General features: G+C 37.3%; 1 protein-coding gene across 1 annotated transcript in view; it reads left to right on the top strand.

The window, feature by feature from the left end:
* Nucleotides 1–16,670, top strand: part of LOC148816084 (pappalysin-1-like) — a 208,895-nt gene that overhangs the window by 132,517 nt on the left and 59,708 nt on the right. The window contains exon 14 of the mRNA XM_088940554.1: nucleotides 8,012–8,180. Within this exon, the coding sequence (XP_088796680.1) occupies nucleotides 8,012–8,180 (169 nt within the window). The remainder of the gene's footprint in view (nucleotides 1–8,011; nucleotides 8,181–16,670) is intronic.

Below are 16,670 nucleotides of genomic sequence, written 5' to 3' on the forward strand. Positions count from 1 at the left end.
TTCTCCCTGCTGGTAAAAGGGATCAGTCGGAAGAAAAGGGATTTGAAGATTTCTGTGAGAAGAAATGTGACCAGGATATCTTGGAGGCAACTACCATAATATAAAGGCAGACATAAAGTAGAATTGTGTTCTGGCTGATTGATAGAGTGCAGGCTTGTGTTAAGGTGAGATGTTGTTGGATTAATATTAAAGGAAAATGATTAACGCATATAGACAACACTTTTTTTGTACCTTCTGTAACACAAACCAAACAAATGACATGCAAATTAGAGTTCTGTTGTAAGATAATGCATGACATCACTAATTACTCAATTATTATCACAATTCATTTCTTGTTGAAATGATCATGTGATTAATAAAACTATTTTACATTTACACATTTTTCTCAGTCTGTACCATTAAGTACTGTAGTTTTAAATGGGAGCCAAGTGGTTTTGAACAGAGAAAATATGAAAAGATGGAGGTACAATGGTGAATAAAATACAATGTTGGGGAACATGTTTTTCCAGAGGAACAAATGTATGACATGGCAGGCTTGTACTCTTACTGGAATAAGTATTTCACCCATATCATAACCTTCTAGAGGTTTATAATACTTTAATGTGGTAGACATGTAAAGGGCAGTACGGAAGGGTGAAATCAGCACTGTGTAGTATCAAGATTATGGACTAGCAAAGTCAATGCATGTAATTGCACAGTAACTCTTTATATTTACTATGGTGATAATTCTAGAAAAAAGCAGTTACGACCATCTTTCCATTATCCTCTGTCTACGAAGTTATTAGCAAATAGCGTTCTGGAAATCATCATCTTTAAGCATTGTCATTGTCATTATCTTTGTCATAATGGCAATAAAATTCTTTACATGAACACAAATTTGCATAATAACTAGGTCCAACACTTACACCAAGAAGATAATGCAATGAAGTAGAAGATGCCTCAATAAATGGTAAATAACATAACAGGATGTGGCAGTGTTAACAACTGCATGTGTTGGGGAGAGAATACATTAATCGCGAAACTAAAAATAGCCTTAGACAGAAGGTTTTATCAAGTTCAAAACAACACTTTGGCCCACAAATCTTGTTTGTGTACTATGAAGGACTCGTGAAATGTCTGTGAAATTAGTGCATGTAATTTCAAATTTAACCATTCAATCTTCAGGTGTTTCTATTATCAGTTTGTAAAATCATAAGTTTGCAAGAAGGGTCTCTTGTGGTTTCCATTGTTTGAAGAGAAAAGTCTTAAAGTCTTCTCCAGACTGAATATTATGAGCTGCAGAGTTGTACAATATACAATTTAGAAGTACTTGCCACACATTACTTCTCTCATACACTATTCTAATTGTAATCTCACTTTTTAATATAAGTTTTATAATTATAGCATGGAAGTGAAACTTAGTCAGACTGTTGTAAAATATAGGCCCTGGGCTCTTTAGCTTTCCAAGACCATAAAAACGATTCACTTACTGTTAGTAATGTAAAGCTTGGCGAGACTACACCACACATTGTAGTCTGCAATTCAATATTACAGTTCCTTTCATTCATAAAATATCCACATATTGCTTCAATCTGAATAGCCTTATGTTTACTTGGCTTTTTTCCTTGATGATTCAATGGTTTAAATTGTTGTTGTTCAACTCCATCTGGCCTGGAAGACGTTAATTATTTTCAACAGTTTATGCACAAAAACTACAAAAGGCAAAGTACAAATTAAAATGTGAAAATCCAAAATTTCAGGACCCCACACTGCATTTTATTAAGTAGCATGAGCTGGTGAGAGACATCAACTTTACTTAAAGGCTGATTAAGGAAAATCACAGAAAGAGCTACAGTACACTAGGTATAGTCTGCTAGGTAGGGGGAATAATCAGTGGTAGGAACTAGCCCTGTTTGGACATCTTGTAACAGTAATGCAGTTAATGATCAAGATTAACTTGGCCTTTTAGGGATAAACATTCATTGGTTTGACTGGACTAAGATCCAGTTCTTGTTTGTTTTTAGTTGCCATTGCTTTGGTGAAAGTCTTGGAATACTGAAACTGATCTAAGCTTTTAAAAACAAACAAAGGGGCTGGAAGATGGAGTGTAAGTGTTCAGGCAAAGCCCTGGACAGAATGAAAGTAGGGACTCATTTTGGTTCACACATCAAAGGGTCTAAGCTAAATGCATAATTCATATTAAACAACTAAAGCAACAAAACATTACACATCTGAATTCTGACGAATACTGAAGAAATGTCGATTGGTTGATTATCACCTTGGCAAATGCATCAGACATTATTTTGCTATTGATACTGTAGTCCTGAATTCAGTCCAGGTATTTAAATGAGGAATCTTAGTGTCAGTATTGACCTAAGCCTGTCCTAAGTCATCTTTGCACTACTATGAAGGTTATAATTTTTATTGAATATACTTCTACACGTCATTCCCAGTTAATAAACGATTTTGTCTCTTCCAGGCTTGATTTATGTAATGCAGTGCTCACTGAAGAATCCAAAAATTCTTAACATGTCGCAGAATGTTCAAAACTCAGATGCTCACAATGTATCTAAATCTAAAATGCTCATTTCACCTGTTTTGTATCCTTGCACTGAAATGCACTGGATTTTAAAATAATGAAATGTTAACTCAATATACTATTTGTCCTCTTTGGACTCTGGACTTCTTTCACTACTTCATCAATTCTGCAAAGACTGGGAGACCATGCTTGCTTTTGTGTTGGTCTATGTCTGTAGAAATTTATCTCCCAGTAGTCTCACATCTTACAAGTCAGACAACATTTTCAAATCCAATTTTAAAACTTACTTTTATACAGACATACCGTTTTAAATTATGCAAACCTATTTCTTTTGTTTGTTTGTTTTATTGTACGATGATGTACCATGAAAAGCGCTAGATACAATTGTTATTATACTATTAGAAACCTTTATAGAACTATACACAGCAACTAAGAGAGTAACTCAAAACAACAAAAAACAGAGAACAATGCATGCTTCAAAATACTGTATGATATGCCACACATGTGAAGACAGAATCTTGTGCCTACTGCACTATAAAGGTTTCTGACTATCTGGCTTTTATAAAGGAAGGAAGCACCTCCCAGCCACATTACTGCAGGGAGAGCAAGGCATTCAGCCACATTCTCATGTCTGGTCAATCATTCAGTCAAGCCATAACTACTTTCGAGGGATCTTTCAATGTGTGGCTCAGCCGAAGTTCAGACATGTGAAATTTCCAAGCTGTGGTGCAGTCTGGTCTGAACATTTTATACAATTTGTAGACTAAGAAGTTGTTTCTAGAGGATGAAATACTCGTATTCCTCTTTGTGCCAAACAAAATAAAACATCTATGATGAGACAGTGAGTAACCAAACTCTTCAGAAGATGGAGATGTCATGGTACACCATCTCACCTTTAAATAAAATTGCTTATAGTACTGTATATCTGTTAGCTTCTTTTGCATTCCATAGCTCTTTCACAAGGAATGTGCATTAGATCAGCGGACTAACTAACTGAGATAGATCTTAATATGTTAGACCCTATCTTTACTACACAGAAGAAAGCCCACGTGTTCTCTTGAGGTCCCACGTATTTTGGCAGTGAAAGCAGGGGACTGCAGACTGTAATGACTCACTAGGATGTTGACCCTTTATTATGAAGTAGGAATAGAAGCTTATTCTTTAGATTGGTCCTGACACAGTCATGCTGTTTGATATCAGTGCTAAACTATGATGTACAATGCCTCCTGACCCAGATATATGCTGATAAAAACATCTCAAAGCAGTATAAAATTATATTTTTGCTGACAGTGTGATAACTGGGGGCAGCACAGCTATGACATTGCAGCACTCCAAAGATTTTCATGTAAAATTCCCTTCTATTGTGTGATGTTAATTTGTTGCCTCCCTTTGGCCAGCTGTTCCTCCTCACCTTGGTCCAGAAACATCCCCCAGCCTCATTCCCATTTGTCTTTTCACATCCTGAAGCCCTTTGTGTAAATATTATTTCTTGTAGCATTTGCTCGTTTCTTTCAAGACTTCAGAAACTTCAGTTGTTTATTACATTTTGTCTAAACAGATTGAAACATTCACAGAATTTGACAAGCAAACAGATTTCATTTTTTAAACCAGTATCATCCATCTCATTTTGGAGCTGAGTGACCTCGTGGTATTTCTTAGAAATACTGCTAAATCTCTGTTACCTGGAGCTTAAAACTTCCAACCCGTCGTCTGTTTCTTGTCTTGAAACACAGTAATAATGTTTAAACCCTGTTTTGTGCCTGGACCTACACTAAATTCTCCTAATATGTGAAAGCTAAGTTGTTCAACGCTGTACTGTGGACAGTGGAAAACAAATGACTAATAACTTCTGTAGCTAGTATTCAACAGAAAAAAGCACAAGGGATTTTATCAAGTTTCTTAAATGCATGATAAGTATAATAGCATGTACTATTACATACAGTACATACTCTCAATGAGAGCATCACAGGTTAATAGATGTATCCAAATAAGATGTTTGCTGTAAACCAGAAGCAGTGCTTTTATTAATTTTTTACCCTGTTATACAGTGGGGCATGTTTCCTGGAGTGAGCTATTTTGCTCAAGGGTACAACAGCAATGCCCCACCCCACTTGGAAGTTGAACCCATAACCTTCCAGCCCCGAGCACTGACCACTCCTCCCATAGTAGTGGATAAGATTGCGTCTTTTGCTGTAATATTTCCCCCTCAGTGTAAACACTTCAGGGCAGTATTAGCTCCTAGAATGTTTTGTTTTGATTAATGCTGTAGCTGTCTAAAACACTTATCAAAAAAGAACAAAACATTTAGTCTGTCTTGGTCTTTCATTAGAGATTTAAGTATTCTCCTTCATCACCTAGTTTAATCTGTAGACATTTTATTGAAACTGATAAAGGAGTGGGGACCACCATATGACCAACTTGTAATCCAGACTTGGCCTGTGTATGGCTCTGCAGTGAAAAGATCTGTCATCTTGTACACACACACAAACCAGCCTTAGTTTCTTAGTTTTCCCTTGCCCTGCCCAATACAACTTTATTAGAAAAAGTATCTGTACAATAGCCATTGAACAATATTTATGTTGGCAACACAAGAGAAAGAAAAAGAACAAAAATAGCAGAGAAAAGCCTTTCTTGGAACTGAATGAAGTCAGGCGGTCACTATTTTATACCAGCTATTTTGGTTCCCAGAAACATTTTATCCAGAGATTAATGTAAATTGTATAGTACTTAACTATAATATACAGTATTATTACATACATATTTATATACCAGTTGCTTTCAGAGTTCACAGCCATAAATAAGGCTAAGACACATGAAACCTTTTAATCCCAAATTCAAGGTAAGAGCAGGTGAGAGGTGTAACACAGCAACAAGCCTTTGGAGTCTCTTGTCAACAGCTCTCAGAACTGAGTACTTATCCACAATTATTTCACACTGCTTTTTTTTTACCCATACTGTATCTCTGTCACACATCATACTGTTTTGTCTCTGGCAGTTGTATCCTTCTGCTTTTCATGTACAGTATATGTCCAAACAAAGCAGGACTACCCTTTCCATATGCTATTCTTGGTATACTGTATGTGTAAAGATATAGCAGACCTGGGAAATTCTGGTCCTGCAGTGCTATTGCATCTGCAGGTTTTCAGTCCAACTCACCTCTTAATTACCAAATCAGGTTATTATTGGCTTAATGAGACACATTAAAGTAATTATCTTTCAGATGCTGCCAAGAAACGCTACAAACACACTGGTCCTCAATGACCATCCTTAATAAACAGTTTGGTCATATACAGTATGTCATATTGTATGTATTTACTATATACAGTATATTATATGACAAATGTGTTTAACAAGTAACATTATCTACAGTGTGAAGATTGAAGGTAATGGAGTTAAGTTTGAAGATATTAACAGGTATGGATAGGACAGTTTGATTATAGCATGAAAAACAGATGTGTGAAATGAAAAGGAGAGCTGAAATGGAATGAAATGCATTACAGAAATTAAAAGAGAGGGATTAAATTCCTGAAAGGAAAACTACCACTGTGTGGTAAGTTGTTCAGCCAAAGCATGTTTCCTGTGCTCACATGCAGATGTGAAAACTGGACTCTGATTGCGACAGTGGTTCAAGAGCTACAAGCGACACAAATGAGCATGGAATACCAAATGTTAGAATAGAATGTCCTAATAAGAAATAGGCAAGATTTTCTGATTTAAAGGACACAGATGTAGACACATTAAAAAAAAAAACAGAACAGCGATTCATCGATAATACACATTCTGAACTACATACAAAGAGAAAAGATTAGACTAGAGATAGCTACAGTTTAGAACACATTGTATTCATTTTATAATAATTATAGCTGTCTCAAAAATCAGTCCCCTCTCAGTGTCTAAATCACAAAAAATGCCATCCGTTAGGGCCAAAAGCAGGGGTGCTTATCCAGACTGACTGTGTGTGTAGAAACATTTTGGAATGAACTGGGACAAAACTTGTCTGGGAAAAAAAAGATCAATAGGCATCAAGATTCTACTTTCTCAAATAGAATTTCAGGTCCTCCATACTTGATTGTTAAATACGGTGTACCATTGAGGAGGTATACATAAATTTGTCTATTTATAAAGAGTAGGAGAGATTAATAGAAATAGCGCTAGCTACTGTAATTTAGCCAACATTTTACAGCATGATTATTGTCGTAAGCAATACAGTATGTGATTCATTCATCTCTACATCTTCTGAAGGCAACTTTAGTGACTTAGGAGTCTTCACTTAGTAGTTGCAATATGAAGTTGCATAATTAGTATTAGTGACATTATTAAGATGTTTTGGACAAATTATCATAAAATGTTATGTTAATATGCTGAACTGCAATTTGGTATTAACTACAGTTTAATATTTTTTGTTTCAAACCAGATTTTCCCTTTACATTCCCTTGCTGGAACACATATATATAAGGGCTTACTAACTGAAAAGTAGACATTAAATAAACAGGCCATAGCTTGCAGCAGTAATCTGTTAGATTTATTATGCCACAAATTAATCCCAGGTTCCCAGGTGTTATGTTTGTTGTTGAGAGGAATTGATCAACGAACTGACCTTTTCCTGGAAGAGGAATGCTGTCATAAGCAAATTTGGTAGTCACTATAGTCATGACTCAAAAAACACACTTGTGTCACAGTAGGACTTTGAAAACAGCATGGATTCCAGTGGATTCTGACAGGTATTTCTTCTTGCGGGGAAGGCGTTCCAATCCTGATTCCTGTGAACACAAAGTCTGCTGGTTTTTATACCATCTGGACTTTCAGATGATCCCTTGAGCCCCTAAATGAACTAATAAAGTGATTGATTACATCTTTTTGTTCTCTGGTTTTTGCAACTGGCAGCTTTCAAGTTACACATTTACATCGGTAAATCTAAAACGTGTCCCAGACGCTGAGATGAAAACAGTTGGGAAAAATGTACTATTAAAACATTGTTAGTTAAATGTGGGTTTCAATTAAATAATCAAGAACTCAGCTGGAGCAGAAACTGGGATCAAGAAGTTTTGGATTTTGATGCCCTGAACTTAAAGCTTGGATTGGGCAACAAGACAAGACCGTTTAATATTCAACCATCAATACAGTATATGCAACGGTCTTAATAATTCTAAAATGACCAATTATGTACTATTATCACTGAAAGCATTTTAGACATTATATTGATATAAACCCGCTGATGTAATTAGTGAAATGTTGACTGTTGAATTTTAAGAAATGGTTTATTTCTAGTATAGTGAACTCAATGAGCTAGATACAACTGTGAAGACAGAGGAAGCATGCAAGATAATGTCCCTAATCTCAGCACACCCTTTTTCTGCTGTTTTCCTTCAGAAATAATTGCAGTTACTCTTAGAAATGTCCAATTTTAATACCACCTATATTGGTATCCTATATTTTTCAACCACTTAGATACTTTTTTTGTCTAAAAATGCCTCTTTTTATTTTTTTTTCCAGTTGTGTTCATTATGTCTGTGAAGCCTTTGACTGCCAAGAACCCCTTATCAGAAATGCAGAGCTCAACTGCAGCAGCCCTAGTTACATCAATGGAGCCCGCTGCACAGTGACCTGTAACCGTGGATACGTGCTGCAGATCCACAGAGATGATGACATCATAAAGACCCAGGTATGACTGCTTCTTCTCTTCCTTTTTCTCCTCCCTTCCCTTGAGGGTCTGGCAAAACAACAGCTATGCGATTTTATTAGCTTTTAATGGGCACTGAGTTACCACCTACAGTATCATTTTTCACTTGAAGATTGCTTGAAGACTACAAACGCAACATCCTTACTATACATGACTGATCACAGATTCAACTTTTTTTTTTTCATCTGAACTCATTTCATTTCATTTCAGTTCATTTCAACCTCTCTTTCCACCCACCCAATGTCTAGTTTGAACTAGTGAATTCTTAATCAGCTTGGATCATTGCCACAACCTTCATACAGGACAGATAAAGTCAAAAAGTGTATTGTCAGGTTAACCACTTGTTCTCTGCACTGAGCCCCTCCAAAAAAGAGATATATTTGTCACAAATACACTTCAGCCGTGCTCGGGCCCTGCCGGACTAGAGAATCAGCCCAAAAGGTACCCCCCAAATGGAGCTCTTCCATAGGGTGTCAGAACAGAAGCTCTTGGGATGTGGCTTCACTTGTCAAATCTCGTACGAATGGACCCGCCCTGCCCTCAAAATCAGAAGCCTTTATTGTTGAACAACCCGGGAGCCCCAGATTTTCTCGCATGACCAGGCCAAAACAAAAAAACAGGCAAACCGCTACCACAGGCACACCCTTCATACAGACACAGCCAGGCTCCTTCACTCCTATGCTCTGCACAAAACATACCCCACTCTTCCAGATCCTCAAACGCACATAAAAGGTAGCACCATATGAGCACCATCACCCCCTACTCTTGAATGCTCATACTCACACTTGCACAACAAACACGCTAACAGAAAGGCCTAAGAAGGCAGCAGTTAAGTTTTATTGCACTCACGGGCTGTGTTAACCAAGCTGTGAGGGAATAAATTAATGTTATACAATAATTGGGGGTGATCTGAGGTATTGGCTCGGGTTTGTGCTTGTTTAATGTCTCTTTTGCTTACTGGTTTCCTAGTGTGTACAGAAGTCTCATGGGAATGACTGTAGCCCACACATTTGTGTTTGTCATTAATAGAGCACCACCTAAGTCACTTTTACACAGTGGTTGCTGTGGAAAATATGGCAGCAGTTAATGACCTTTTACAACACAAATAAACTGAGCCCTGTGTGAAATAACAGTTGATTCTGTGCAGGGCAGAATTAAGAAAAGCTTCTGCATCTCATCCTACAGTACCAGGCTTTCTTTTTCTTAAAATGCTTATGGTTCATGCTTTGTTGAGCACTTTTCACAGTGAATAACATCATCAGGTTAACACCGGAGTCAACGTTTCAGTTATGAACCCCATTAGAGACAGCCACAAAAGGCAGATAAAGTTCTTGCAGGGGGGGAAGAAAGAAAAATGCAGTGCCTCAGGGAGGTTATCCAAGGTCAGCAACTACCAAGTATGTTAAAAAATAACCATTAATTATACATAAATGAAAAGCACGGATCTGTGTGTTTTTAAGGCTCATTTCAGCTGAAAAATTGGAGTCCTTTTAATGTGTAAAGAAAGCATCAGCGTCAGGAGGGATGTAATTTTTTAAGGGCTATTTGACATCTAAACATTTTTCCACCCTTGTGCTGCCTGCCCCTCTCCTGGGGCCCAATTTGTGGTCGAGATACAGATCAGAAACGTACATGTCTCCTGTCATTTACCGAACCACAGACTGTGCACATTGACAGACGTTGGCATGGACAAATAACCGAACCCTCAATGGCCTGAAAGATGCCTATACCTTTCTTATAGATGTGCCATTAACTCGGGGCATGTCCATTCCCATGTGCCATTGCATGGCTTCAATAAAAAAAGCACAGATTTCATTTTTCTTGTGGTGCTGCTGCTTTGAACTCGGCGAAGGCCACATAAAAATGACTTTGAAACAATGCCCTCAGGTGCACATGATGGAACCCATCAAAATTCAGACTAAACATATTTTTTTTTTCAGTTCCGATGCACGTAAATGCTTTCATGCATTGATATGCTGATTAAATTGTCATGTACTTAATATAACTGACGGTTCTTGTCTCTTCTAATGAGGATAACATGCTTGTATGGGAATGCTTACTGTTGTACCTCATGTATACGAAAGACAGAACATGGTGTTCCTTTAGATTTTTTTTTGCAAATGGAGGAGTGTGACAATATTCTACTGTTGTTGAAGTCAATGCTACTTTGCACGGGACAATATTATTGTATATGCAGTATATTAATATAGTTGGGGGCATTGTTCACAAATTAACTCTTGCATTTAAACGTAATGATTTTCTTTTATAAACGCAATACTATCTCATATAAACAACATGTTTTTTTGTTTTTCCCCAGTGGCATACATAAGCTTCCGTATGTCTTATTGTATCACACAGTGGGATATTTTATTTCTAGGGAAGGGCTTAATAACATATCGAACGCAAAAAGTTTACAAACGAGAGGAGCCGATTGAACCCATGTTGCCCATTTGGCAGTTAGTAATGACCTGATTCAGTGACCTCATCCAGGTGTTTTTCAAAAGAAACTAGGACATCGACTCCAATGGCTTTTAAATGCTCCCACAACCCTTTGTGTAAAGATGTTCTTCCTGTTCTTGGTTTGAAATTGCATTTCTTGTGGTAACTTCAATCTCAGCTCTTTTGTTCCAATACTCCTAGAATTTAGATGCAAGTACTCAGTTACCTGATTATTTGTATTTTCCCTTCCTCTCTAGTGTACGTTTCCAGTTAAACGCATTGACATAGGACGGACAGACAAATGGCACATCTAAACAACGTTAGCCGGGAGAGATATTTCCATGTCAGTCTAAAAAATAAGAAATATAAAATATGATCTATTTAAAAGTAGTTTCCCATACACTATATATACTGTATATACTTTATATATGTGTGTGCTAGATAAAGATCTTAAGTTTTTTGTAATTTAATTATTTATATATAGAGATAATTAATTACCATTAATTTATAATCATAAAATATTGAATTAGAGAACACCCAGTAAGAAATTACGATTATTACCCCCAAATAGTTTTGATTTGAGCACTGCCATTCTAAAAAAGTGTTTTAAGAATGGCTTTGCTTACATCTCATAAAAACCTGTGGACTGTGGACACAGCATAATGCTGTAAAAACAAATACCAGCCACTGTGCAACTATACAGTATGTACATTTAGTATTGATGTGCACAGGTAATATATACTCTTATTTTACACAGTTATTTGCAGATTTGTCTCTTGCATGTCTTACATGTAACTTCTAGCGCTAGCCACTTCTGAAAAAGCATACATAAAAACAGAATAACTATTTATCTCGAGGGAGGGACAAAAAACTGTTTTCTGAAGCAAGCACAAAGGATTTTCTGTTTTTGTTTTCTGTTAGCCATGTTTTGAAATTTGGATTCCTTCAGGAGCTGTAAATCTCTCACCTACTACTAATAGAGTGGCAAGCTGAGAAAGCCCTGACAATGGCAGGTGATTGCTCTCTGTATCTCCTTGGCTGAACTGGGCTCATGTAGCTTGTAAGAGCTTTGGAGTTTGGCTCAGTTAGATGGGGTGGTGGGGGAGATCTACTTCTCCACATCCCAGCCAGTTAGAGTTCAGAAACCCAGTCAGGAAACCCAGAATGGTCGACCACTGCTCAGTCTCCCTCTAATTAAATGAGAAAAATCGACATGGAGAACGTCAAAATGGCCCCAAATGAGAAGCCATTCAACTCATTGAGCTAATTTGGTTCTATTTTTTTTTTACAGTACAATAGCTAATAGTGGCTGTTCTGGCAAAGCCCCAAAGTATGACATCCTCTTGTAACCCCTCCTGGAAAGGGAAAATTTACATCCTATAATCATTTGGATTACCATGACGACCGACCCCAGGAGGGGAGGGCATCAGCAGAATATGCGCATCATCAATTATAATTAATGTACCACACACCAGGTGCCTGCAGGGGGACAACCACTGGGCCTGGGATTCCCTGTAGTTTTTTTACTTCCACTGTTTCTCTCGTCCTTTCCAGTTGGTCATCTGTTATTACACTGTATTGTTAACTGCCATTCTGCGGCAAAGTGTTGCAAAAGGTGCTGTACTAGATTTGGTGATTTGGTGATTCAGTGATGGAGTGATTGATTTGATTGATTGATCAGTTAATGAAACTCAACATGTATGTTGTAAGGAAAAGGAATCTTTTCTTTGAAATTGCTTACGAAGTGAATATTTTTAGGTCCAGACAAACATGGTTATAGTACTGTCCCAAACTTTAATTTTAAGTTTTTATTGGGATGAACACATTCAGGGCAAAGGGTTAAACCTGCCTCTTTGCTGCAATGTAGAACAAAGCTGCTGTCCAACATAAACTTCATTCAGCATTGTCTTCCCAAACACTGGGCCAAAGAAAAAATGTTCTAGATAAGTGTCTCGCTTCTTTATAATCCTCTGTTTCCTTTGCATTATCATGTCTGTGTGGATTCTAGGACTCTGGCTGGCTGGCTGGGGTTTGTTTTTGCCAAGGTGTTATTGAAAACAGTCCATGTCCTGAAGTCACCGTGAGGTAGAATATGGTTCGTACAGGGGGTGAGGAAGAGAATTGTACAAAGGCATCTGTGTTCAATTAGAGGCACAGTAGCCACTGCTAGTTAAAAATGCTGTTGAAGTGGAATGGGCAGCTGTAAATTTTTAAGAGAAGGAAACTCCTTGCACGCAGTGTCTCCCCAGTAAGAAGGCTGTCCCCTAGCAAAACGAGCAGTTAAAGGCTGCCTCTTCTGCAAAAAAAAGGGAGGAGCACAACATCAAAAGCGTTCAGTCCTGGGATGGGAAACCTCTAAAGAAAACCAGGTTGCTGTTGTAAGAGGTGTTGGGTGAGTCAGTAGGTTCAACGTTTCCCTCAGTCAGAATTTCCAGACACCAATGTGCCTCAATATGGTGACCTGGCTAAATGCCACATGGGCTTCCACAATCTTGTCTCCCTAAAGTTCCCCCTTACTTCAGTAAGTGAAGAAATTTGTCAGTTCTCTCCCTGATCTGCTGTGTAATGTGTCTGCTGGAACATAACGGCATCTTAAATAATTAATTCAATTATTATGTATTAATTACTAATGATTATTAATTAAAGTTCAATTATAAAACCAAGAACATGTTTGCTTTGCCTACTGTTGTTGTTGTTATCCAGGCATATTTAATGGATTGTGTCTTAAATTAATCTTTTTAAACCTATACATACAATATAAAGTTCAGGTGACACAAGCTTGGGCTGAAGATGACAAAAGCAGATGACCTTTGTTAATCGACATAAGAACATGCCTTTACTGCCTTCTTACAGAAATGTAAACTGCCCTATTCCTGTTTGGTCAGCGCTTACTGTGTGTTAACATGGGGGCTGTTTACTCCAGTCCTAAGTTTACCTTGTGCTCTTTTTCTAGAACTTCTCAGTGTGTGAATACGAACTCTGGTAAAAAAAAACAACAAAACTCTAACTTCAAATTGATATTATGTGAGTGAGAGAGATAATATAGAGATTATAGGTGAAGAGAGAAGGTGTGTGAGAGAGGGTGGGGAGGAAGGAGGAAAGATGGAGAAATTAATATACCTGTCTTACATTTTGCAGCAAGTTAATCTAATAACAAGAAATTTATTTCTTTAAAAGGAAGACCATGAAAAAGTCTATAAATGCTTTATAGGACACAATAAAAAGATACAAATGTACTGGCATTCTCATTGTAGTCAATATTTTTCTAATTACTGCATTTTAACAAAAATTTAAAAAAATATGATTGCAAAACTACAGATCATCCATTGCATAGGCATGGAGATGGCATTATTATGAAATACATTACATTATAGAGACAAAAAAGGAGACCAACCTTAAAGTTACATTATGAAAACCTAAATCAGCAAGTTGGAATTCACAAAGAACTGGTTGTTTCATTCTTATTACCTAATGACATGATTTACATGATTGTTTTCTATGTATAAAATAAGTTGGAGCCTATATACAGAACAAATTCTTAATCACAGTGGAACCTCCTGGGTGTTATCTAATATCTGTTAAAGATAAAAGTTTGCACAAGGTCACAGCTCACTTGTGAGGTAATGTGATAATCTGTGAGACTCAAAAGCGCTGTACTGCCATTAACAAGTGGGGAAACCGTTAAGGAGGAATGAAATGAAGCCATTGAAATTAATTCATTTACTCAAACCTGCAGAACAATGTCAAATTATGGAGAAATAATAGAGCAGTAATAACGCTGGGGTACCTATATCCCCCCTAGCAACACAGAGCCGATGCTTTTATAGACAAAGTGGTTTTCATATGGGGGTGGGGCGCCCACTGGGGTATTAGCAACTGCTCGGAGGTGGGGGTGTCTGTTGGGAGAAAATCTATTGGCAGAGTGCTGTGTGAACCCTCCTAGACATGTTAATAAAACGTAATGTAATACACTAATTAAAGCCTGCATGTGGTAATGTTAAAAGTTGAGAATTACACTTCTGCCTGCTGAACAGGAAACATAATAAATTAGCCCTGTTGTCACTATCAGATCTTCTAATCTCTCATTCCCACATCTTTATTTCTCCCCTGGAAATGCAATTACAGTATTCTGAAAATATATTTAGGATGCGTTGAATAGTAGCTATTTTTTCAGTTTTCTTCAAGGGATTTTCAACCAACCCCCCCCTTCATTAAAGAATATTTCCTGTCTTTTTTATTCTCTGTAACTGTTAACACCTTTGAAGTATAAGCTGCTTGACAAAAGTCTTGCATTTCAAGAAGGGTGACTTGCTTGTACATTACAAATCAATCCAATCTGTAGGCTATTAGCTGCTCCTATAGAACATTTGTTTTCTTGACAAAAGCCATCACACATGAAATAGAAAGGTGGATAAGATTGGTTTGGTTTTTAGATTCCATGCCAACAAGTCTTTCATTTTCCTGATCATCAGATAATCAGTACATTTCTCTTTAGAATTTCTAATCCTGGCATCTTAACATTATTTAGTGCTAATATATTAGAGGGTATCATTAACACTGCTGTCAGACATTTGAGGTTAACGATGTTTTCATCCCCGACTAAAAGATTAAATGAGTGATACAAACCTAGTACAGTATGTCATTAATTTTAGAACATGAGCTTCCTGGCTCTGTACAACAGGTATTTGTATCAACAGTGATTTATCTGAGAGCTTCGCCATATACTAAAGTTGTTCTTTAACCACAATGCACATTGTTTGGCAGTACTTTCAAAACACTTGTGGTCATTTCTTGGGCAGCCTTATAGGAGGATTCAGAGGTGAGGTCATTCATTGCTTTTGGGTGCCGTTATTGAAAACACTCCATTTAATTCTTAGAAGGGATTCCTCATGAGTAGAATTTTGTTGTATGTATATCCAGTACATATATTTTCAACTGACCTGCTAAAATTAAAAAAATGCATTCCTTGGTAATTCACTATTTAAAACTTTTCCTTTGATTTCACTTCAATATGTGCAGTGGAAGGTTGTATTAATTAAAAGGGCAAAAGCAGGTTTGTATCAGAGTCTTCTATTTCAAACACAACTTGCATATGTTATGCTGAGTAACATCTTACATTTTTGAGGGTAGGATTTTGAGAACTTTTTTTCATGAATATCTGTGATGTCATTACTTGAGAATCTGTGCTGTCACTGCCAGTGTTAAATGTGCTTTCCTATGTTATATCTCAAAAACACTATATCAGTGAAACTTCCAAGCAAACACATCTATCCCCTGCTATTTGGATTCTTACTGTAACAATATATCAAGGGGGTGACAGACATAGGTCTGCAGAAGCTATTAAAATTTCTTTCTCTCTCTCTTGTATTTCTGTTTTTCGTGTAGAAAGGTAGAAAGAAAAGAAAGGAATAAGGCAGAAAGTCATCAAGCTGCTTTTGCTGAGAATAGAGTGGCTGAAGGAATCCCATGTGATTCTGCCAGTGACAAACAAAATGCTTCCCATAGGTGCACAGCTCACACAGTTCAGTAATAATTGCCTCAGCACTGAAGGTTCATCCCTACCTGACGGAGCTGGGCTGGTGTCCTTGTGGGAGCAGGGGAGTGAGATTGATGTTTGTTTCAACGTTATTTATTATCCTGTGTGGTATTCTCCACAACACCAAAGGCGGGCAGACAAATGCCACTAACAGAGATGCTCAAAACCAGCTGGGCAGCGCCCTCTGTTTGTCGGCCAGTGACTTTCAAGCTTTGCTTGCTGTTGATAAATTACATTTCAACATGTAACACCCTTATTTAGGATAAGCCAACTGGTTTCTTGGCAGTAGGGAGATTGTAAATTGTAACTGGATCTGATTATGGCTACAGGATTTGAAATCTGTGTTTGTTATTATTACAAATAAATCTGAAGGTTCCCAGAAATACAGAACTCGGCAGCAAAGGGTTAAAATGTGTACTTATTTAAAGGAATGACATTGCTCTTTTTCAACACTAATTGGTGAATATATACTCGTCTGTGTCTTTTGAGTTGGTACC

The sequence above is a fragment of the Atractosteus spatula genome, chromosome 23 (genome assembly GCF_055471065.1).
Source record: "Atractosteus spatula isolate fAtrSpa1 chromosome 23, fAtrSpa1.hap1, whole genome shotgun sequence".
NCBI classification, from domain to species: Eukaryota; Metazoa; Chordata; class Actinopteri; order Semionotiformes; family Lepisosteidae; genus Atractosteus; species Atractosteus spatula.